The 24094-nt window shown below is 33.8% G+C and overlaps 1 protein-coding gene across 1 annotated transcript in view; it reads left to right on the plus strand.

The window, feature by feature from the left end:
* The first annotated feature begins 790 nt into the window (after positions 1-790).
* LOC107800886 (akuammiline synthase 2-like) overlaps positions 791-24094 on the plus strand; it is a 28127-nt gene continuing 4823 nt past the window's right edge. The window contains exons 1-3 of the mRNA XM_075220545.1: positions 791-926; positions 1041-1374; positions 23351-23813. Coding sequence (XP_075076646.1) covers positions 791-926; positions 1041-1374; positions 23351-23813 — 933 coding nt within the window. The remainder of the gene's footprint in view (positions 927-1040; positions 1375-23350; positions 23814-24094) is intronic.

The raw sequence follows: 24094 nt of genomic DNA on the forward strand, positions 1-24094 counted from the left end.
TTGAATAGATGCATAAGAACTCGAAAGATTCTTATGAATATTATTAACCCTATAATCAATAACCCGGATAATTCAATAAATCCATTTTAAGCTAAAATAGTAGCATAATTTCTAGCAAGTCCATGACCCGGGAATATATTTATCCAAATTGTTATAAACATAATGTATAAGTGGTGTAGTAATTCTGTGTAGTATTATTGTTAAATTACCAGTCAAGCTTTAAGTTGGATATTTATGTATTTTGTAAAGAATTAGCTTAAATCGATAATTGTTTGAGTTTGCATCAGTTGATAAGTTAATCACAAGTCCTCGTGGGAACGATACTTTACTTATTACTATATTACTTGTCGATCGCGTATACTTGCGTGAGTGTTTAGGTCGCAACAAGTTTTTGGCGCCGTTGCCGGGGACTTGGAAATTAACTATTTTTCTAGATGAGACATTGAATTGTTTTTATTTATTCAATTTTTTTGTTTTAGTTTAGTTAATATTTTTTATTTATTTTAACATGGAATCTTGGAATGAAAGTTATTCGAATGATGGTTATTCTTATTTTGATGATCTTTGTCCATATTGTGGAGGACCGCACTGGTGGAAAAATTGTTAGAATGTTCCCGGAAATGAGTTGTGCGCACAATCTCAACCCTTTGAGTGGAATATTTGTAATATGTGTGTTGGTCAAGATGGCCACTGGGATGGTTGTCCTAATTCTTTTCATCCTTCGCTGAGCCCTTATTATGATCATTCTAATAATGTTTGTGAGTTGGATAGGGGCAATGAAGTACAAGATATGGAACCTGATGCATATATTGGGGATATTTTAAAGCAAGTAGTAGAGCAACAGGATGAATTCAAAAAAGATATGAAAAGAATGAGGGCAACAATCACAATAATGAAGGCCAATATAGAAGAATTGAATGATGATAGTGAGCACCAGCAAGAGGAAAATTTTGAAAAAGAGGAGATTTTGAGTCAAACCTGGCTGGTGGAACAAGCTGAAAGATTGGAGATATATGAGGCTTAACGTGAGAAAATTACAGATGGGATACAAGGCCTAATAGAAGGAAGAACTAAAATAGGACAAGAGATCGAAAAATTTGGCACTGTTATTCATGACTTGGGAGCTCAATTGATTGCAAAGGTTGATGCGTCTAATGCCCAACAAAATAGTTCTGAGTTGTGTGAAACTGAAAAGGAACTTATACGCCAATTCGAGGAGCTAAAATTGGAGAGTCAATCATTCGAGCGTACTTTTATTAATGATGTCCATGTTGAGGAAAGCACTCTAGAGCCATGTGAAGAAGTAGATAATATTATATTTGAAGACTCTAGTGTGTGTACATATGAGGAAGTAACTAGTGATACAATTCTAGAGTTAGGGCGTACTGCTCCTCATTCCATACATTTTTCAACATTGTGTTTGAATGATGACATGGAAATCGAGTCATCTGAGCCTTTGGAGGGAACCAATGTACGAGGACCTGGGTGCTTATATTCTGGAATTTATCATGCCAGAGAGACATAATTACATACCTCATTTGAAAGCCAAAAAGTGTAGAACATGATATTGGTTGCTCGACCATGTTAAATTTGTCTCACCACCCCTAGAGCATAGCAAAAAGCTTGAAGCCAAATTGGGGGCTCAATTTATAAGTTCAAGGTGGAGGCAAAAAGTGATTCACGTCGTGCCGCGAAAATTAGGCGCTTGTTGGGAGGCAACCCAGCTTTACTGCTTTCTTTTATTTTTATTTATTTTTGTTTATTTTAGTTTTCTACCTTTGTAGCATTTGTTGTAGGATTATGAGCATAGAAGAAAAGCCACTGAAAGTGTGCAAATGCAAGTCAGTTGGTTGGAACTAGTGTGAGGTACCCGCACAAAGGACCATCCTTGGGAGAAGTCTGAGTACCCCGTGAGCTGCTAGTGCTTCGGTCTTTGGCCTTTCAGGGAGTTTCTTGTCCACCCTTGTTATTTTTTTTGCTTTTATTTGTGCATTGGGGACATTGCACTCTTTTAAGTGTGGGGTGGGAGAATTCCTTTGGATAATTAGCTTTTTAGTATTTTAGCTTCTTATTTCTTTTCTTCGTAGTTGTGTAGTATTTTAGAAGATTAATTTTTTTTATGTGAAAAAAAAATGGTAAAAAATTAGACTTTTCCCTACGACGGATCTTTTAGACGAATTTTCTTGAGGGAAGTGAGTCTAGAGAAAACAACAAAAAGATTTTTTTTTTTTTCTTAGGTAGTGTAGCAATTCCCCCTTGGTTTTTCTTTAAGCCGCGGTTCTTTTCCAAGGGTTTATCTTGAACCGGGCATAGGTAGTTTTTAATTTTTGTTTTTATATATTTTTTTATTTTGTAGACTAAAATAAGGAGTTATAAGCTATAGAAAAGTAAACCCATAGCGTTGACACACCTGAACACAATAGACCCTAGAATGTAACGCTTAGTCCTAATTGTTGAATCTCACTGAAAGTGCCTTAATTTGTATGTTTGTACTGAATTGAATGCTCGTAATGGAGTGTCTTGATGAGCTGATCTGGAATGAGTCATATGCCATGTGTGGTGAGTATTTGTGTAGTCCATGTATTGTACTTGTGTCTAGAACTTGCTCGGTATGTGAGTTGAAGCGAAATTTGAGGTGATGCTCGGTTTGAAAAATGATGTTAGGCTTTCTTTGACCTTTTTGAGCTTAATTGCTTATTAAAAATAAAATTTGTCCCTAGTTAACCCTTTTGAGCCTTCAGACTTTTTGTTTAGCACCCGTATTACAAGCCTATACCCTTTTGTTCTTAATTGACAGTGTTTTGATCCTTTTACCTGTTAAAGCACTTAATTGTGAGAAGACCGCTAAAAGAAGTAAGAAGGAAATAAGTGTGGGGTGACTTTTGAGTGAAACCAATAAAAGGATGAAAGGTGCACTTATGTTGTAAACGAATACACCACTAGCAAAAATTGAGTGACAAGAAAAAAAAAAGATAATTACATTGTGTTTTGCTCTAGCTAGTGGGAATGAATTAATAGAGTGCTTAAAGAAGAAGGGCGTATTTGTGGGATGATATTGTGTATGAATAAGAAGTGGGTTGAAGAATTTACGCTGAAAATTGCTCGTGTGATGTGTTAAAGTGATTAGGGGTTGAGTCACTATTCCTAAATACATCCTACCCGTCCCTTAGCCCACATTACAACCATGAAAAAGTCCTAATTGATTTTGGATCGAGCTAGCCTACCTTAGTAGAGATTTACATTAAGGGCAAGCTTATGGTGCCAATTGCATGCATGTGACCTCTTTTGTGAGAGTGAGTGATTTCCCTGATATATGTGAATATATGAATTGAATGTGGTGGATTGGACTCAGTTTTTGTTGATGTAATTGTGAGGGAATATGAATCGTGACGGAGAAGCAAGTCTTGATTTCTGTGTAGAATACTTTGAGGAAGTGTGAATATTGCATGGCACTTGAGAGTTGGCTTTAAGGCTAGGATTGTTCACTGCTAGGCGTAATACATGTACATTGTTCTAGGTGTAATGCGTTAAGGGAAATGGTTGAGTGAAGAATTCTCTAAAAAGAATATAGTGGATTGCTCGAGGACTAGCAATAAGCTAAGTGTGGGGTGTTGATAATAGTCTAAATTGTTTAATATAGCCTATGTTTTAGCTCAACTTAAGGATGGTTTACTATTGTAAATGTTCAAATAATGCAAAAATTGGCTCTAATCATGACTTTAATGTCTCACAGGAGTTCAATAAACAAATGAGGATTTATGATGGTAATCAAGTAAAAAATGGAGTCAAATGACGAAAAGTTGAGCAGCAACATCTTAACAAGAGAAAACCCCACTAGCGCGGGTCATGCGCTCCCGCGCTAGTTCAGTGATTTGGACAGAAAGAAACTCGATATGCGCGGGATGTGTGCTGGTCATGCGCTCCCGCGCTAGTCCTGTCCGGAAAAGCAATTATTAAGGGGTAAATTGGTCAATTTGGGAGTAATCCACTAAACTACCATAAAGTAAAAGCTCCATTATTGGATATATCAGATTTTGAGAGGAAGAAATAATTTTAGAGAGAGAAAGTGAAGAGAAGACTCAATCTTGAAGTGAAGAAAAGAAGAGGATTACAATCTTGAAGCAAGAACTAAAAGAGTTTTTCTAAACTTTCTTCTTGTATTTACTTATATTATGTTTAAGACTTTTATTGTTGATTTTTGTATGATTATGAGTAGCTAAAAACTCTAGTATTCTTGGGTCATGGATGTTAGATAATTATGTTATTTGAAGCTTAGATTGAAGATATTGAATTTATTGTTATGGGTTGTTTATTTGATTCTGCTTCTAATTATTTTACTACGTAGCTAACAGTGAAATATTATTTACGAATCTTGAATTAAACTTGACAAAGAAAATTCTTGGTTGCATATAGAATTAAATAGAACAAGTTTTGAATCTCGGGCATCGGGTGAAGAATTCGCAATTAAGATAGACATATACTTAATTGCCTTGTTTGGTTGAAAAATAGGAGTTGTAAATGCATTCTTGCTAATATTAATACCATAGACATATAGGTATTAGTTTAACTTGAATAGATGCATAAGAACTCGAAAGATTCTTATGAATATTATTAACCCTATAATCAATAACCCGGATAATTCAATAAATCCATTTTAAGCTAAAATAGTAGCGTAATTTCTAGCATGTCCATGACCCGGGAATATATTTATCCAAATTGTTATAAACATATTGTATAAGTGGTGTAGTAATTCTGTGTAGTATTATTGTTAAATTACCAGTCAAGCTTTAAGTTGGATATTTATGTATTTTGTAATGAATTAGCTTAAATCGATAATTGTTTAAGTTTGCATTAGTCGATAAGTTAATCACAAGTCCTCGTGGGAACGATACTTTACTTATTACTATATTACATGTCGATCGCGTACACTTGCGTGAGTGTTTAGGTCGCGACACCCTCGACTTCTGCTCCAGTTACTCCACCACCAGCCCAGCCAGCTAGGGGTGGAGGCCAGTCAGCTAGGGGTCGCTCTAGAGGGGGAGGTCGATCAGGTGGTGGTCAGGCTCGTTTCTATGCCCTCCCGAGTAGACCAGATGATGCTGCTTCAGATGCCGTGATTTCAGGTATTGCTTCTGTCTTCCACAAAGATGTCTTTGTATTATTTGATCTTGGTTCCACCTTTTCTTATGTGTCATCATACTTTTCCTGTTATCTGGATATGCCCCATGAGTCTCTTGTTGCACCTGTTCATGTATCTACTCTAGTGGACGATATTGTTGTTGTAGACCGTGTGTATCGGTCGTGTGTGGTGACTATTGGGGGTCTAGAGACCCAGGTGGATCTTTTATTATTGTGTTGGTGGATTTCAATATCATTTTATGCATGGATTGGCTATCTTTATGTCGTGCTATTCTGGATTGTCATGCTAAGACAGTCACATTGGCTATATCGGGTGTGCCACGGATTGAGTGGCAAGGTTTGACTGATTATGTTCCTAGCAGAGTGATCTCATTCTGGAAGGCCCAACGTATGGTTGGGAAGGGATGTCTCTCGTATCTAACCTTTGTGAGGGATGTTGGAGCTGAGACTCCAGTATTAATTTGGTTCCAGTTGTGAGGGATTTTCCCGATGTGTTTCCTGCAGACCTGTTGGGCATGCCACCGAACAGGGATATTGATTTTGGTATTGACCTGGTGCCGGGCACTCAGCCCATTTCTATCCCGCTGTATCGCATGGCACTAGCGAAGTTGAAGGAGTTAAAGAAGAAGTTTTAAGAACTCCTTGATAAGGGGTTCATTTGGCCTAGTGTGTCACATTGGGGTGCGCCGGTTCTATTTGTGAAGAAGAAGGATGGCACTATGAGGATGTGCATGGATTATAGGCAATTGAACAAAGTAACAATTAAGAACAAGTATCCTTTGCCTCGCATTGATGATTTATTCGACCAGCTTCAGGGAGCGAGAGTATTCTCCAAGATTGATCTCTGTTCGGGTTATCACCAGTTGAAGATCAGGGACTTGGATATTCTTAAGATAGCTTTCAGGACCCGATATGGTCATTATGAGTTCTTGGTGATGTCTTTTGGGCTGACCAATGCCCTAGCAGCATTAATGCATTTGATGAACATCGTGTTCCGGCCTTATCATGATTCGTTGTCATAGTCTTAATTTATGATATTCTGATGTATTCGTGTAGTCAGGAGGAGACGTAGCATTTGAGGGTTGTGTTGCAGAGATTGAAGGAAGAGAAGCTTTATGCAAAATTCTCCAAGTGCGAGTTTTGGCTCAGTTCAGTGGCTTTCTTGGGGCATGTGGTGTCCAGCGAGGGTATTTAGGTTGATCCGAAGAAGATAGAGGCGGTTCAAAGTTGGCCTAGACCATCCTCAGCCATAGAGATTCGCAGCTTTCTTGGTTTGGCAGGCTATTATCGCCATTTTGTTCAGGGATTCTCATCCATCGCATCGCTCTTGACTAAGTTGACTTAGAAGGGTGCTTCATTTGTATGGTCGGATGAGTGTGAGGAGAGCTTTCAGAAGCTCAAGACAGCTTTGACCACAACTCCAATGCTAGTTTTGCCATCAGCTTCAGGTTCATATACCATGTATTGTGATGCTTTGAGAGTTGGTATTTGTTGTGCATTGATGCATGAGGTAGATTTATTGCCTATGCTTCTCATCGATTGAAGCCCCATGAGAAAAACTACCCCGTTTATGATTTGAAGTTGGCTGCCATAGTTCACACGTTGAAGATTTGGAGGCATTACTTGTATGGTGTGTCTTGTGAGGTGTTTACTGATCATCATAGCCTCCAGCACTTGTTCAGATAGAAGGATCTCAATTTGAGGTAGCAGAGGTGGTTAGAGTTGCTTAAGGATTATGACATCACTATATTGTACCATCCGGGGAAGGCCAATGTGGTGGCTGATGCTTTGAGTAGGAAGGCGGTGAGTATGGGGAGTTTGGCATATATCACAGTTGGGGAGAGACCTCTTGCAGTTGATGTTCATGGCTTGGCCAATCAGTTCATGAGGTTAGATGTTTCGGAGACCAGTCGGGTATTGGCTTGCGTGGTTTCTCGATCTTCCTTATATGATCGCATCAGAGAGCGCTAGTATGATGATCCGCATTTGCTTGTCCTTAAGGACAGAGTTCAGCATGATGATGCCAGAGATGTAACCATTGGTGATGATGGTGTGTTGAGGATGCAGGGCCGAATTTGTGTGCCTAATGTAGATGGGCTTCGGGAGTTGATTCTGGAAGAGGCCCACAGCTTGCGGTATTCTATTCATCCGGTTGCCGCGAAGATGTATCAGTATTTGAGGCAACACTATTGGTGGAGAAGAATGAAGAAGGATATTGTGGGGTTTGTAGCTCGATGTCTTAATTGTCAGCAGGTGAAATATGAGCATCAGAGACCGGATGGCTTGCTTCAGCAGATGGATATTCCCGAGTGGAAGTGGGAGAGGATCACTATGGACTTTGTAGTTGGACTTTCACGAACCTTGAGGAAGTTTGATACTATTTGGGTGATTGTGGATCAGTTGACCAAGTCCGTGCACTTCATTCCTGTGTTTTGCTACCCATTCTTCTGAGCGGTTGGCAGAGATCTATATCTGGGAGATTATTCGTTTGCATGGTGTCCCAGTTTCCATCATTTCAAATAGGGGCACTCAGTTTACTTCGCAGTTTTGGAGGTTTGTGCAGCGAGATTTGGGTAATCAGGTTGAGTTGAGCACAGCTTTACACCCTCAGACGGACAGGCAGTCCGAGCGCACCATTCAGATATTGGAGGACATGTTGTATGCTTGTGTCATAGATTTCGGAGGTTCATGGGATCAGTTTCTACCGCTTGTAGAGTTTGCTTATAACAACAGCTACCAGTCGAGTATTTAGATGGCTCTATATGAGGCATTGTATGGGAGGCGGTGTAGATCTCCAGTTGGTTGATTCGAGCCCGGTGAGGCTAGGCTATTGGGGACAGACCTGGTGCAGGATGCTTTAGAAAAGGTGAAGGTGATTCAGGAGAGGCTTCGTACAGCGCAGTCGAGGCAGAAGAGCTATGCTGACAGGAAGGTTCGAGATGTGTCCTACATGGTTGGCGAGAAGGTACTATTAAAGGTTTCGCCCATGAAGGGTGTTATGAGATTTGGAAAAAAGGAAATTGAGTCCTCGGTTCATTGGGCCTTTTGAGGTGCTTCGAAGAATTAGGGAGGTAGCTTATGAGCTTGCTTTTCCACCCAGCTTGTCGAGTGTGCATCCGGTATTCCATGTTTCTATGCTCCGGAAGTATATTGGGGATCCGTCTCATGTTCTCGATTTCAGCACGGTTCAGTTGGATGATGATTTGACTTATGATGTGGAGCCAGTAGCTATTTTGGGTTGTCAGGTTCGAAAGTTGAGGTCAAAAGATATAGCTTCAGTGAAAGTACAGTGGAGAGGTCGGCCCGTGGAGAAGGCTACCTAGGAGACCGAGCGGGAGATGGGGAGCAGATATCCTTACCTGTTTGAGACTTCAGGTATGTTTCTTGACTCGTTCGATGACGAACGTTTGTTTAAGTTGGAGAGGATATGATGCCTGGCCAGTCATCTCATGAGTTACTGCTCTGTTTCCCCTCATTTCTGCTTCTTATTGCTTTGTCTAATGGTTCTATATGTTATCGGGTTGGTTGGATCGGGTTCAGAAAGGAATTGGTAAGGTTTGAGACACTTAGTCTCTTTTGAGGAAACTTAAGTTGGAAAAGTCAACCGGATGTTGACTTATGTGTTATAGGGCTCGAATGTGAGTTTTGATGGTTCGGTTATCTTTGGGAGGTGATTTGGGACTTATGAGCGTGATCATAATGAGTTTTGGAGGTTCGGAGTAGATTTAGACTTGAATTGGCGAAATTGGATTTTTGGCGATTTCCGGTTGATAGGTGAAATTTTGATAAAGGGGTCGGAATAGAAATTCGAGAGTTGCGGTAGTTCTGTTGTGTCATTTGGGATGTGTTTGCAAAATTTTAGGTCATTCAGATGTGGTTTGGTTGTTTTTTTTTTATCAAAAACGTAATTTTGAATATTTTGGAATTCTTAGGCTTGAATCTGATGCGAATTTGGTGTTTTGATGTTGTTTTGAGCTTACCGAAGGTTGGAACAAGTTTGAATGAGGTTATGGGATATGATGGTATGTTTGGTTGAGGTCCCGGGGGCCTCGGGGGAGTTTCGGGTGATCAATCGACCATTCCATGAAGTTTGGAACTACAGCAAATTGCAGGTCAGTGCTACAGAGAAATGACCTTCGCGTTCGCGAGAGGGTCCTCGCATTCGCGAAGGGTCAGTTGAGGAAGCTGGGATTTAAGCCTTTGCGTTCGCGAGGAAGGCTCTACGTTCGCAAAGGGATGAGTATTTGTGCATCGCATTTGCGGGGTGTTGTCATGTTCGCATATAAGAAAGTGGGCAGCTGAGCTTAGGAGAATTTATACATCGCGTTCGCGAGAGGGGGAACGCGATCGCGAAGGTTGGTCTGAGTGAAGCATCGCGTTCACGATGGGAAGGTCGCAATCGCAAAAGAGGAATTTTGGTCAAGGCTATTTTGTGTTTCGTGAATGCGAGGCTTTGACCGCGTTCGCGAAGAAGGATTTTAGGCCTGGGCAGAAGGTTTAAATAGTCGTCTTGTCCGCGATTTTGGGATTTATTTCTTCCTTTGTTGGTCGTTTTTGGAGCTTTTTGAAGAGGATTGAAGAGGGATTCAAGGGGAATCACTTAGAGGTAAGATTCATGGACTTAAAACTCGATTCTAATCTACCTAATAAATCATGGAATCTAAGCCTAAAATTGAGGAATTAGGGCTTGAGATTGAGAGATGTTAAAATGAGAATTTGAGGGGTCATTTGGACTCTGATTTCAATGTTCTTGGTATGTACGGACTGATGGGAGGATAAGAATTCTGTTGATATGATTTTTATCGAGTTTCGAGATGTGGGCCCAAGGGTCGGGTTTGGCCAATTTCGGGATTTTTAGTATTATTTGATTATTTTCGCTTGGGCTTCGTTCCCTTAGCATATTTTGACGTCGTGATTCTGATTTTGGATAGATTCGACGCGAGTGGAGGCCGATTCGAGGGGCAAAGGTGTTTTCACCGGTTTGAGGTAAGTAACCATTGTAAATCTGGAACTAAGGGTACAAAACCCCGGTAATTGAATTGTTTTGATAAATGCGGTGGCACACATGCTAGGTGACGAGCGTGTGGGAGTGCACCGGTAGGGATTGTGACTTGGTTCATCTCGTAGCGACTATTAAGCCTCGTATTTGATTTGATACCTTATGATATTCCGTACTTTAGTCATTTATAGTATAATATGGGTTATATGCCATGTTTGGGGCCTTGTGCCGACCTGTTGAGACCCTTAGGGGCATTTTTACTATTTTTCCTCACTCTACTTGTTGAAAGCATATCCTCAGTCATGTTTTACCTGTTTAAATGTTTAAAGCTGGTTTTATCACTCTACTTCTAAATGTGAGGACTGTTTGGACTGAGTTCCCTAATTTCTACTATTGTGCCCGAGAGGCTGTGAGGTTAATTACTGAGAGAGGTTGAGAACCTAATGGTGAGGATATTTATATATATATATATATATATATATATATATATATATATATATATTAGTTATGGATCGGGCTGCCGCAGTGATATATATATATATATATTGGATCGGGCTGCACGCTGCAGCGATATGACGCTTGGGCTGTAGGAGCCCCTTCGGAGTCTGTACACCCGCAGTGAGCGTAGTCGACTATAAACTATGGATCGGGCTGCACGCCGCAGCGATTACTATAATTTCTATTATTATGAGATATTAATGAGCCTGAGTGCTGGGAGTGAGTACTGAGTGACAAGAGTTGAGTCACGAGTGACTGAGAGGCTGCCCGAGAGGCCATATTCTGAGTGATACCTTGCCCGAAGGGGCCCAGTTATGATATTTTCACTGATTTCACTCTTATTTTAAAATAAGCCTCTGTTGGAAAAATTTCCAAGTATATGATTTCAAGTATTTAAACTGAAATTGATGATTTTACGACGAAACTGGTTTTAAACTGTGGAGTTTGATCTGCTATCATGTTGTTTATTCATTTTTATGATTTTTAACTGCTCGTCACTGCTTTCAGACCTTATTTACTTTAATTACTTACTATGTTGGCGTACTCACGTTACTCCCTGCACCTTGTGTGCAGATCCAGGTACCCGAGCGGCAGGGTGAGGGTCCTCAACTGATCCAGAGTTTGCCGGAGATTGCAAGGTAGTTGTATGGCATCTGCACCGCTGTTTTCTCCCTCCTATCTTGTTCTTTTCCGCATTTTCTAGTTTTATGATGTATTAGACAGTCAATTGTGTATTAGAGGCTCTAGACTCGTGACACCAGATATTTTGGGTTGCGTTGTCTTATGTTTTTATTGTTTTCCGCACATTTAGTTGTTTTAAGCACTTATTATGAAAATTTGGTATTTAAACCCGTGTTAGAAAATGGCTTATTAAGATAAAAAGGATTGTGATTAAGTCTTTGGGTTGGCTTGCCTAGTAATGTGATAGGCGCCATCAGGACCGGTATTTGGGGTCATGACAGTTATCTTTATTAAAGTGTTTCGTTTGTATTATATTATTAGAATGTATATTTACATTTTTGTGTAAAAAAAGGTTCTTGAAGTAATGCTTGCTTGAAAGGTAAAACAGTCCTCCAACATTCGTGATGGTTATTTTAGTCTTTTGATTTTTATTTTGAGGTTTCACACTTATAATATAGTATTAATAATAATCTTAGTGTATGTGCGACGCATGTGTATTTTGAATCTTAAAAAGTGCAACGAATATAGAATAAAATAAATTATGTGAAATAACAATTGATGTCGAAATAGATGCAATAATTATCTATACCATATTAAAAGCATGAACCCCTTAGTTAAAAATTAAATTACTTAAATGCCCTTTTATATAATATTAAAACCCTAATTTATTTATTTTTTTAAAAAGAAAAATTAACGCCTATAAGAGGGCCCAAGCAACGTTTCATACTTTATTAAGAGACACAACTTATAACCATTTTGCGAGGGAAAAGACACATTGAATAGCTAAATCCAAAAGGTACTATTGTTGATAAAATGATAGGTACCAATCATTGCCGAAATATGACAATATCCAAAGCGGATCAAATACGAGCATTACCTATTTAACCCAACAAGTTGTATTTGACTCTATCGAGATATCTTTACATGTGCAAAAATACTTTAATACATATATACCTTAAAATTGCATCCATTTACCGTTGATCCTGAATTTCATCTTTACGGTATCTCTCTTCAATTTTTGACATTCACACTTTGCTCCAGTATTTATTATTATGTCCGATACCAATCCCTTCGCAACAATGCAAGCAAATCAACAGATAACCAAAAACTTATCCGTTTGACACCTTTGGGTTTGCTTTTAGGAATTATAGTGGAAAGGTAGCGACTATTTTTCGGATTAACTTCTTCATCTATCATGCTGCTATAAACTCATTTTTCTTCAATGTCGGAAAATTTGATGAGCAATGGATATGGATTGTGACAATAAAGTGCCACTGTTACTGAAAGGTAAATTTTATAGGGCAGTGGTTAGGCCTGCTATGTTGTATGGGACCGAGTGTTGGCCGGTGAAGATCTCACACATCCAGAGGATGAAAGTTGCAGAGATGAGGATGTTGAGGTGGATGTGCGGGCATACAAGGAAGGATAAGATTAGAAATGAAGATATTCGAGAGAAGGTGGGTGTGGCCCCCATGGAGGACAAGATGCGGGAAGCAAGACTCAGATGGTTCGGGCACATTCAGAGGAGGAACACTGATGCACCGGTGAGAAGGTGTGAACGACTGACGGTGGTGGGTACGAGGAGAGGTAGAGGGAGACCTAAGAAGTATTGGGGAGAGGTGATCAGACAGGATATGGCGCGACTTAGGGTTACTGAGGACATGACCCTAAACAGGGAATTGTGGAGATCGAGCATTAAGGTTGTAGGTTAGGGGAAATTGTGATGTCTTTTTTTTAGCGCACTAGAGTGAGACTAGCCAGTTAGGAATTAGTCTTAGGATGCTATTGATCAACTACTGATGATGAGCTTTATCTGCTGTGTATTAATACCTTACATCTTTCTCGTATTTCCTATATCTCTTATATTGCTGTTACTTTGTTATTTTATGGTATTTATGTTATGTTATGGATTTTATGGTATTTTATGTTGTTTTATTATGAGTCTATTGATAGTACTAATATAGTGTCTCTTGTTGCCTCTTTGAGCCGAGGGTCTCCTGGAAACAGCCTCTCTGCCCCTCGGGGTAGAGGTAAGGTCTGCGTACATATTACCCTCCCCAGACCCCACTTGTGAGATTACACTGTGTTGTTGTTGTTGTTGTTGTTGAATCAAAACTAACTTCAACTTTATATACTGCTTAGTTATCCATTATATCTAATTTTCATTTTGAATTCAACCACAGAATCGACGAACAGTACTTTGCTTCTTCAATTAAAAATTTGGTGACAAGTGTCAGCTTCTAGAATTCCTAAAGGTAATGCCAATATTCTTTTATTCCTTTCTAATTTAATGTATGCATTTTAGATTTAGCTTAGTAAGATTGAATGAAGGAGAAGCATTGTTCAATACTGTAGTATTTTGGAATTCTAAGACATCAAATTGGAAGCTTAATGCTAATCAAGACGGTGTTAAGTAAACTTAGTGAATTAATTTTCTTTTGGTCAAAATTGATAAGAAAAGTGCAATTTCGTCTTCAACAGAGTCTACTCGACTGATTCATCCACTTGAAATTTATGGAAAAATTACTAAAACTTAAAATTTATATGGAAAACTTTAATTACTCAAAAAAAATGAATATGAAGATGTTGATGCTACCACAGTTGAGGAATAAGAAGATGAACTAAGGATGAGGATGAAAAGAATCACTGAAGATTAACGTTCACTAAATACAGATTAGTTGTCTTTCTTTATAATGGAAGAAATTATGAACTAATTTGATTTTTGAAGTTGTATTTAATGAAAAATTATTATTGTTGGTGTATCAAGCTATATATCAAATTTCGTGTTTTTCTTCACATGAAAAGCAACTTGTACTGGCATAATATTAAAAATTTTATTTGTATTCTTGCCTTCTTCAGTTTGATCCATAATTATTCTACTACTTTTATTTTATTGATTTTCACATATTATCTATCTCCTTATATATGAAGACAATTATTCAATAAAAAAAAAAGCATCGGTGCAATCTATAGTAAAAATTGCACGGGGCGCCCTATTTGGTCGCCCCCATTTAACCTATTCCCATTTTTTTTAACAACTTTTAACTTGTACCACTTTTTAAACAACTTGAGCCCCCTTTCTCCTCCTCCTTCTCCCAATGATCTACATATCTCTCCAGAACTTAACATTGATGTAACAATATCTCTCCTTCTGTGGCTTCACTCAATTCCTCAGAAGCCATCTTATTATACATAATTAAAATAATTGTAACGTAAGAATTTTTTTTTGTGATATGGTTGATGTGGCTCAAAATATATTTTTACGTCATTAGTTCAAATCTCAAATATATTTTTGCATTTCTCCGAATCCCCTTGACACTGTCTCCATCGTCGAGATGCTATGGTCAAGCAGAACCATAGTGCATTCCTCGACGTTTCGATCCAGAATAAATCAAGGAAGCTATCTCCATACTTAGAATAGCAGTTTGAAAGGTCAATCTTCCTCCCCCAAAAATAGAAACTTCAGCAGTACATACTCAAGGGTTTTAAAATCTTCAGCTCTATAGATGATGTTCGCCAGTTACAAACAAAAACTTCAACTCTAAAGCTGAAGTTCGACAGTTACAAAACAAAAACTTCAGCTCTAGAGCTGAAGTTCGACAGTTACAAAAGCAAAAACTTCAGCTCTAGAGCTGAAGTTCGCCAGTTACAAAACAAAAACTTCATCTCTAGAGCTGAAGTTCGCCAGTTACAAAAACAAAAACTTCAGCTCTAGAGCAGAAGTTCACCAGTTACAAAACAAAAACTTCAGCTCTAGAGATGAACTTCAGGTCCGGCTACTAGAATGCTGAAGTTTTGCGTGATTGCCTTTGCTACTTCAGCCCCGTATGCTGAAGTTATGCGAAAAAACGGGTACGCTTGTAATTTTTTTTGCAAAGCGGACACAAGTTAAAACGTGACACAAAAAGCGGATATAGATGCAAATGTCCCCAATTTGTACTATAGGTATAAGTCAAATCTATATTATTATATGTTTAGCTAAATGATCGAGGGTGTGTTGTTAATAAACTTATTTTATTGGTCTGACGATGTTATCTTGTGATATTCTTTTAATATTATCAAAAGTTGTATGTGATAGATCCACATTGCTCATATATAAAATCTTTACTATATACTTTTACGTATAATTATTTCCTCAAAGATTTGTTTTTAATAATATAGACATTATTTTACAAAACTCTATATTACATAACTTGATATACACGTGCAATGTACGTGAAGAGAAACTAGTTTAAATAAAAAGCTTTTACATTAACACAATATATAAATTCAAACAATTGAATGTTTTCTAAATCTTCACGTACGGAGGGATTTAGATGAGTTAGTTATTTATTAGTAACATATATATATATATATATATATATATATATATATATATATATATATATATATATATATATATATATATATATTATTGTATGAAATAATGATATGCTATGCTGTTGTATTTGACCTAATTTATCATATTTGTGTTTTACTTTCTTTTCTTTTGTTTTTTGAAGCAAGGGAAACATATTTACCACAATTGTTTGTTTACTTTTCTTAAAAGGAAAATATAAATTTCTTCCTTATTGGCTAATCCTTTTTTGGAGAAAAGGTTTGTGTACTATCTTTTTCTAGTGAATTTCTCCTATATAGGTCAAGTGACCAAATTATATTATTGCATCTCTTTCTATATATTTCTCTTTGTCATGTGATAATTGTTTTTAAAAATTTGTTTTGTGAACTTCTGCATAACACATAGTTAATTCAACTTCAACAAATTAAAGTTCATGAAATTGATAATGACCATAAGGTTTGCACCAAAAAAAAAAGATAATGACCATAAGGTTTGAACTCCACAGTGACTAACATTCATTATAAAATAAATTATAAACTAAAAAAGCACAACCTTAACAAATTACTACAACAAATCAAAAATAAACATACATGTATTAAACAAATCAAACTTATACAGATAATTACAAACAATACTAATTCTTATGATAATTTAATATTAAATTTTATTATCCCAGTGACATTAGATTTGGTCTAAACCAAATGTAAATAAATTATTAAGAAAATCAAAATACAAACACATCGACTGAACAACCCTCGCCTAGACTTTTACAGCATGCAAGTAACAATATTTTAAAATTCAATATTCTTCAAACTTTTTATCAATTCTTTTGTCTATCCCAAAAGAGTAAATTTTTGGGACTAAAATTCTAGTTTCACCTTTCCAAATAAGAAGAAAATCACTGTTAAACTTAAAAGCAGAACAGAAGTTAAAATAAGTTCACTCCCTCTAGGAAAACAAAAAGATATAATGAAAATTTTAAAAAAGTACCCATCAATATAACATAAAGCTGATTTTGACGGTCTTATCTTCTGCTACCAAAATCAAACTTTTATGGCAATTGCTGGGGATTCTTTTATAGAAAAAACCATCTTTTGGTGACCTTTAAGAAATATATAGGAAACAATGAATAAACACTAACAGTAGTTTATTAATATTATACGGTCTTCAATTCCAGTGAATTAAGAAATATGATTAAACTAAAGTAGCACGACAATATTTTAATCAAAACAATGGTTTCTCAAAATCATATATTTAACTTTAAAGATCTAAACATTATTAGTCCGAAACGTGTACATATTTTACTATTGTTATTTGCAAGGGAAAAATATTGTTTTAGCTATATTAGAGAACCAATTTAACCTTATTTAAATTAAATAAGAGATCCGTCACTTTAACTTCCATAAATTGCTAGAACTTTATAATTAATTGAGGAAACTCTATTTCTTTTTGTTGTTATTATGTTAGAAAGCAATAAATTAGAATCCTTCAAGTTCTCATGTTTAAACACACAATTAACGTTAGAAATCCTATACTTAATGGAAATAAGAAAATTTTGATAAACTAAATTTTTGTTTGATTTCAAAGTCCTAAATATAATTAAAAATGACGATATTGTCCCGATGCAAATTCAGTTTTAAGGGGTAAAAAAAGCGAATGATATTTTGCTAAAGATTTTCGTGCTTTAAATGTAGCTAGTCTTAGAATATGCGCGTTGCGCCTGTACCAATATTAAGAAGTATAATTTTTTAAAAAATTACATAAATATCAATTAAAACAGCATATAGATAAAAAATAAGACCAATAGCTCCTATAGTGCAAATTCTATTGTAGGAGTATTAATTTTAGGGTTGAGTTAAGGAGTATAAAATTTAAATAAAAATCACATAAGTATAAGTTTGAGTTTGAGTTTGCTTACGGATAAATTCACACCAAAAAGTTAGGTATTCTTTTATAATGCCGCCAACAACTACACTTCGATTTCCTTCAAAAGCCGTCTAAGAGATACTAGGGATATGACCAATAGCTCCTATAGTGCAAATTCTATTGTACGAGTATTAATTTTAGAGTTGAGTTAAGGAGTATAAAATTAAATAAAAATTATAAATAAATATAAGTTTGACTTTGAATTTTTTTTTTATTTTTTTCAGTTTTTTAAAGCATTTTTTTGTAAAAACTTGAAAAAAAGTTATAAAAACCGAAAAATGTTTTTAATAAAATATTTTCGTTTTTTAAAAACTGAAAAAAATATTTTCAACAAAATATTTTTGTTTTTGATTTTTTTTTTCATTTTTTCATTTTTTTTAAAAAAACGAAAATATTTTTTCTTTAAAAAAAACTGAAAAATGAAAACAAAACGAAATGCATTAAAAAACTGAAAAAAATAAAAAAGAAAATATATATATATATATATATATATATATATATATATATATATATATATATATATATATATATATATATATATATATATATATATATTATTGTATGAAATAATGATATGCTATGCTGTTGTATTTGACCTAATTTATCATATTTGTGTTTTACTTTCTTTTCTTTTGTTTTTTGAAGCAAGGGAAACATATTTACCACAATTGTTTGTTTACTTTTCTTAAAAGGAAAATATAAATTTCTTCCTTATTGGCTAATCCTTTTTTGGAGAAAAGGTTTGTGTACTATCTTTTTCTAGTGAATTTCTCCTATATAGGTCAAGTGACCAAATTATATTATTGCATCTCTTTCTATATATTTCTCTTTGTCATGTGATAATTGTTTTTAAAAATTTGTTTTGTGAACTTCTGCATAACACATAGTTAATTCAACTTCAACAAATTAAAGTTCATGAAATTGATAATGACCATAAGGTTTGCACCAAAAAAAAAAGATAATGACCATAAGGTTTGAACTCCACAGTGACTAACATTCATTATAAAATAAATTATAAACTAAAAAAGCACAACCTTAACAAATTACTACAACAAATCAAAAATAAACATACATGTATTAAACAAATCAAACTTATACAGATAATTACAAACAATACTAATTCTTATGATAATTTAATATTAAATTTTATTATCCCAGTGACATTAGATTTGGTCTAAACCAAATGTAAATAAATTATTAAGAAAATCAAAATACAAACACATCGACTGAACAACCCTCGCCTAGACTTTTACAGCATGCAAGTAACAATATTTTAAAATTCAATATTCTTCAAACTTTTTATCAATTCTTTTGTCTATCCCAAAAGAGTAAATTTTTGGGACTAAAATTCTAGTTTCACCTTTCCAAATAAGAAGAAAATCACTGTTAAACTTAAAAGCAGAACAGAAGTTAAAATAAGTTCACTCCCTCTAGGAAAACAAAAAGATATAATGAAAATTTTAAAAAAGTACCCATCAATATAACATAAAGCTGATTTTGACGGTCTTATCTTCTGCTACCAAAATCAAACTTTTATGGCAATTGCTGGGGATTCTTTTATAGAAAAAACCATCTTTTGGTGACCTTTAAGAAATATATAGGAAACAATGAATAAACACTAACAGTAGTTTATTAATATTATACGGTCTTCAATTCCAGTGAATTAAGAAATATGATTAAACTAAAGTAGCACGACAATATTTTAATCAAAACAATGGTTTCTCAAAATCATATATTTAACTTTAAAGATCTAAACATTATTAGTCCGAAACGTGTACATATTTTACTATTGTTATTTGCAAGGGAAAAATATTGTTTTAGCTATATTAGAGAACCAATTTAACCTTATTTAAATTAAATAAGAGATCCGTCACTTTAACTTCCATAAATTGCTAGAACTTTATAATTAATTGAGGAAACTCTATTTCTTTTTGTTGTTATTATGTTAGAAAGCAATAAATTAGAATCCTTCAAGTTCTCATGTTTAAACACACAATTAACGTTAGAAATCCTATACTTAATGGAAATAAGAAAATTTTGATAAACTAAATTTTTGTTTGATTTCAAAGTCCTAAATATAATTAAAAATGACGATATTGTCCCGATGCAAATTCAGTTTTAAGGGGTAAAAAAAGCGAATGATATTTTGCTAAAGATTTTCGTGCTTTAAATGTAGCTAGTCTTAGAATATGCGCGTTGCGCCTGTACCAATATTAAGAAGTATAATTTTTTAAAAAATTACATAAATATCAATTAAAACAGCATATAGATAAAAAATAAGACCAATAGCTCCTATAGTGCAAATTCTATTGTAGGAGTATTAATTTTAGGGTTGAGTTAAGGAGTATAAAATTTAAATAAAAATCACATAAGTATAAGTTTGAGTTTGAGTTTGCTTACGGATAAATTCACACCAAAAAGTTAGGTATTCTTTTATAATGCCGCCAACAACTACACTTCGATTTCCTTCAAAAGCCGTCTAAGAGATACTAGGGATATGACCAATAGCTCCTATAGTGCAAATTCTATTGTACGAGTATTAATTTTAGAGTTGAGTTAAGGAGTATAAAATTAAATAAAAATTATAAATAAATATAAGTTTGACTTTGAATTTTTTTTTATTTTTTTCAGTTTTTTAAAGCATTTTTTTGTAAAAACTTGAAAAAAAGTTATAAAAACCGAAAAATGTTTTTAATAAAATATTTTCGTTTTTTAAAAACTGAAAAAAATATTTTCAACAAAATATTTTTGTTTTTGATTTTTTTTTTCATTTTTTCATTTTTTTTAAAAAAACGAAAATATTTTTTCTTTAAAAAAAACTGAAAAATGAAAACAAAACGAAATGCATTAAAAAACTGAAAAAAATAAAAAAGAAAATATTTTGTTGATTTTTTTTTATATTATTGTATGAAATAATGATATGCTATGCTGTTGTATTTGACCTAATTTATCATATTTGTGTTTTACTTTCTTTTCTTTTGTTTTTTGAAGCAAGGGAAACATATTTACCACAATTGTTTGTTTACTTTTCTTAAAAGGAAAATATAAATTTCTTCCTTATTGGCTAATCCTTTTTTGGAGAAAAGGTTTGTGTACTATCTTTTTCTAGTGAATTTCTCCTATATAGGTCAAGTGACCAAATTATATTATTGCATCTCTTTCTATATATTTCTCTTTGTCATGTGATAATTGTTTTTAAAAATTTGTTTTGTGAACTTCTGCATAACACATAGTTAATTCAACTTCAACAAATTAAAGTTCATGAAATTGATAATGACCATAAGGTTTGCACCAAAAAAAAAAGATAATGACCATAAGGTTTGAACTCCACAGTGACTAACATTCATTATAAAATAAATTATAAACTAAAAAAGCACAACCTTAACAAATTACTACAACAAATCAAAAATAAACATACATGTATTAAACAAATCAAACTTATACAGATAATTACAAACAATACTAATTCTTATGATAATTTAATATTAAATTTTATTATCCCAGTGACATTAGATTTGGTCTAAACCAAATGTAAATAAATTATTAAGAAAATCAAAATACAAACACATCGACTGAACAACCCTCGCCTAGACTTTTACAGCATGCAAGTAACAATATTTTAAAATTCAATATTCTTCAAACTTTTTATCAATTCTTTTGTCTATCCCAAAAGAGTAAATTTTTGGGACTAAAATTCTAGTTTCACCTTTCCAAATAAGAAGAAAATCACTGTTAAACTTAAAAGCAGAACAGAAGTTAAAATAAGTTCACTCCCTCTAGGAAAACAAAAAGATATAATGAAAATTTTAAAAAAGTACCCATCAATATAACATAAAGCTGATTTTGACGGTCTTATCTTCTGCTACCAAAATCAAACTTTTATGGCAATTGCTGGGGATTCTTTTATAGAAAAAACCATCTTTTGGTGACCTTTAAGAAATATATAGGAAACAATGAATAAACACTAACAGTAGTTTATTAATATTATACGGTCTTCAATTCCAGTGAATTAAGAAATATGATTAAACTAAAGTAGCACGACAATATTTTAATCAAAACAATGGTTTCTCAAAATCATATATTTAACTTTAAAGATCTAAACATTATTAGTCCGAAACGTGTACATATTTTACTATTGTTATTTGCAAGGGAAAAATATTGTTTTAGCTATATTAGAGAACCAATTTAACCTTATTTAAATTAAATAAGAGATCCGTCACTTTAACTTCCATAAATTGCTAGAACTTTATAATTAATTGAGGAAACTCTATTTCTTTTTGTTGTTATTATGTTAGAAAGCAATAAATTAGAATCCTTCAAGTTCTCATGTTTAAACACACAATTAACGTTAGAAATCCTATACTTAATGGAAATAAGAAAATTTTGATAAACTAAATTTTTGTTTGATTTCAAAGTCCTAAATATAATTAAAAATGACGATATTGTCCCGATGCAAATTCAGTTTTAAGGGGTAAAAAAAGCGAATGATATTTTGCTAAAGATTTTCGTGCTTTAAATGTAGCTAGTCTTAGAATATGCGCGTTGCGCCTGTACCAATATTAAGAAGTATAATTTTTTAAAAAATTACATAAATATCAATTAAAACAGCATATAGATAAAAAATAAGACCAATAGCTCCTATAGTGCAAATTCTATTGTAGGAGTATTAATTTTAGGGTTGAGTTAAGGAGTATAAAATTTAAATAAAAATCACATAAGTATAAGTTTGAGTTTGAGTTTGCTTACGGATAAATTCACACCAAAAAGTTAGGTATTCTTTTATAATGCCGCCAACAACTACACTTCGATTTCCTTCAAAAGCCGTCTAAGAGATACTAGGGATATGACCAATAGCTCCTATAGTGCAAATTCTATTGTACGAGTATTAATTTTAGAGTTGAGTTAAGGAGTATAAAATTAAATAAAAATTATAAATAAATATAAGTTTGACTTTGAATTTTTTTTTTATTTTTTTCAGTTTTTTAAAGCATTTTTTTGTAAAAACTTGAAAAAAAGTTATAAAAACCGAAAAATGTTTTTAATAAAATATTTTCGTTTTTTAAAAACTGAAAAAAATATTTTCAACAAAATATTTTTGTTTTTGATTTTTTTTTTCATTTTTTCATTTTTTTTAAAAAAACGAAAATATTTTTTCTTTAAAAAAAACTGAAAAATGAAAACAAAACGAAATGCATTAAAAAACTGAAAAAAATAAAAAAGAAAATATTTTGTTGATTTTTTTTTTCTGTTTTTAGAAAACGAAAATATTTTATTATAAACATTTTTTTCTGCTTTTTACAAAAAAAAAAATCAGTTTTTACAAAAAAAAAATCTTTAAAAAAACTGAAAAAATGAAAAAAAATAATTTTGTAAAAACTGAATTATTTTTTGTAAAAGCTGAAAGAAAAAAAAAAGACTTTACTAAATTAGTGGACTATTGGTACATTAGTTTAAAAAAACGAAAATATTTTGCAAAATATTTTTTTTAAGTTTTACAAATAGAATAATAATTATTTTTAATTTAGCATTAACCTAACGGTTAAAGGGCATAAGTGAACCAAAAAAGTGAATGGAGGGATATTTTTAGCCCAATAAATAGATGAAGGATATTTTTAAATATTTTCCAATAGTTTAGGGGCATTTTGAACCCTTTTCCGTTCATAATGCCGCCAACAACTATACTTCGATTTTCTTTAAAAGCCGCCTAAGAGATACTAGGGATGTTAAACTCAGTATGCTTCCCAAATTTGAAACTATGGATGTTAAAGTTCTTTCCGTGGAAAACATCAAACCCTCTGTGCCAACTCCTCAGCACCTAAGGAACTACAAAATTCCTTGCTAGATCAATTTGCTCCATCTTCTTACATCCCGGTCATTCTCTTTTATAATAATGCCAACGTTGTTGATGACCACTTGAATAAAGGAAAAACCTTGGCTTCAGATCTCCTTAAGAAATCTCTTGCTGAAACCCTAAGTTATTACTATCCTCTTGCTGGTAGATTCAAAGACTTAAACTCCATTGAGTGCAATGACAATGGAGTTCTATTTATGGAAGCTCAAGCAAACTTCCATCTCTCTATGTTTCTTGAAAATCCTGATATTCCATTCCTTAACAAGTTCCTTCCATGCAAAGGGAACTGCCTAGAACAGAGTTGTCAACCTCTCCTTGCTGTACAAACCACCATATTTGAATGCGGTGGAAGAGCAATTGGAGTTTGCATGCTTCACAAGGTTGGCTTTTGCATAGTTTGTACTATTTTCTCCGTCTCAATTTATGTGGCACACTTTTCTAATAAATTTATTCCAAAAAAGTAACACATTTTTATATTTGCAAAAAATTCAACTTCAAACTTTCCACCTAACTCATTTACTCTCGATGAGAAGTTCTTATAGTCGCACTCGCACATATTGAAAGCCCCACAAAAGCTTTTACCCTTTATACTTTTAAAGGCATAAATTTCAAAAATCTTTTTTTAAAACTCCATATCAAGTAAAACTACGTAACATAAATG

This window comes from Nicotiana tabacum, chromosome 8 (assembly GCF_000715075.1).
Source record: "Nicotiana tabacum cultivar K326 chromosome 8, ASM71507v2, whole genome shotgun sequence".
Taxonomy (NCBI): Eukaryota; Viridiplantae; Streptophyta; class Magnoliopsida; order Solanales; family Solanaceae; genus Nicotiana; species Nicotiana tabacum.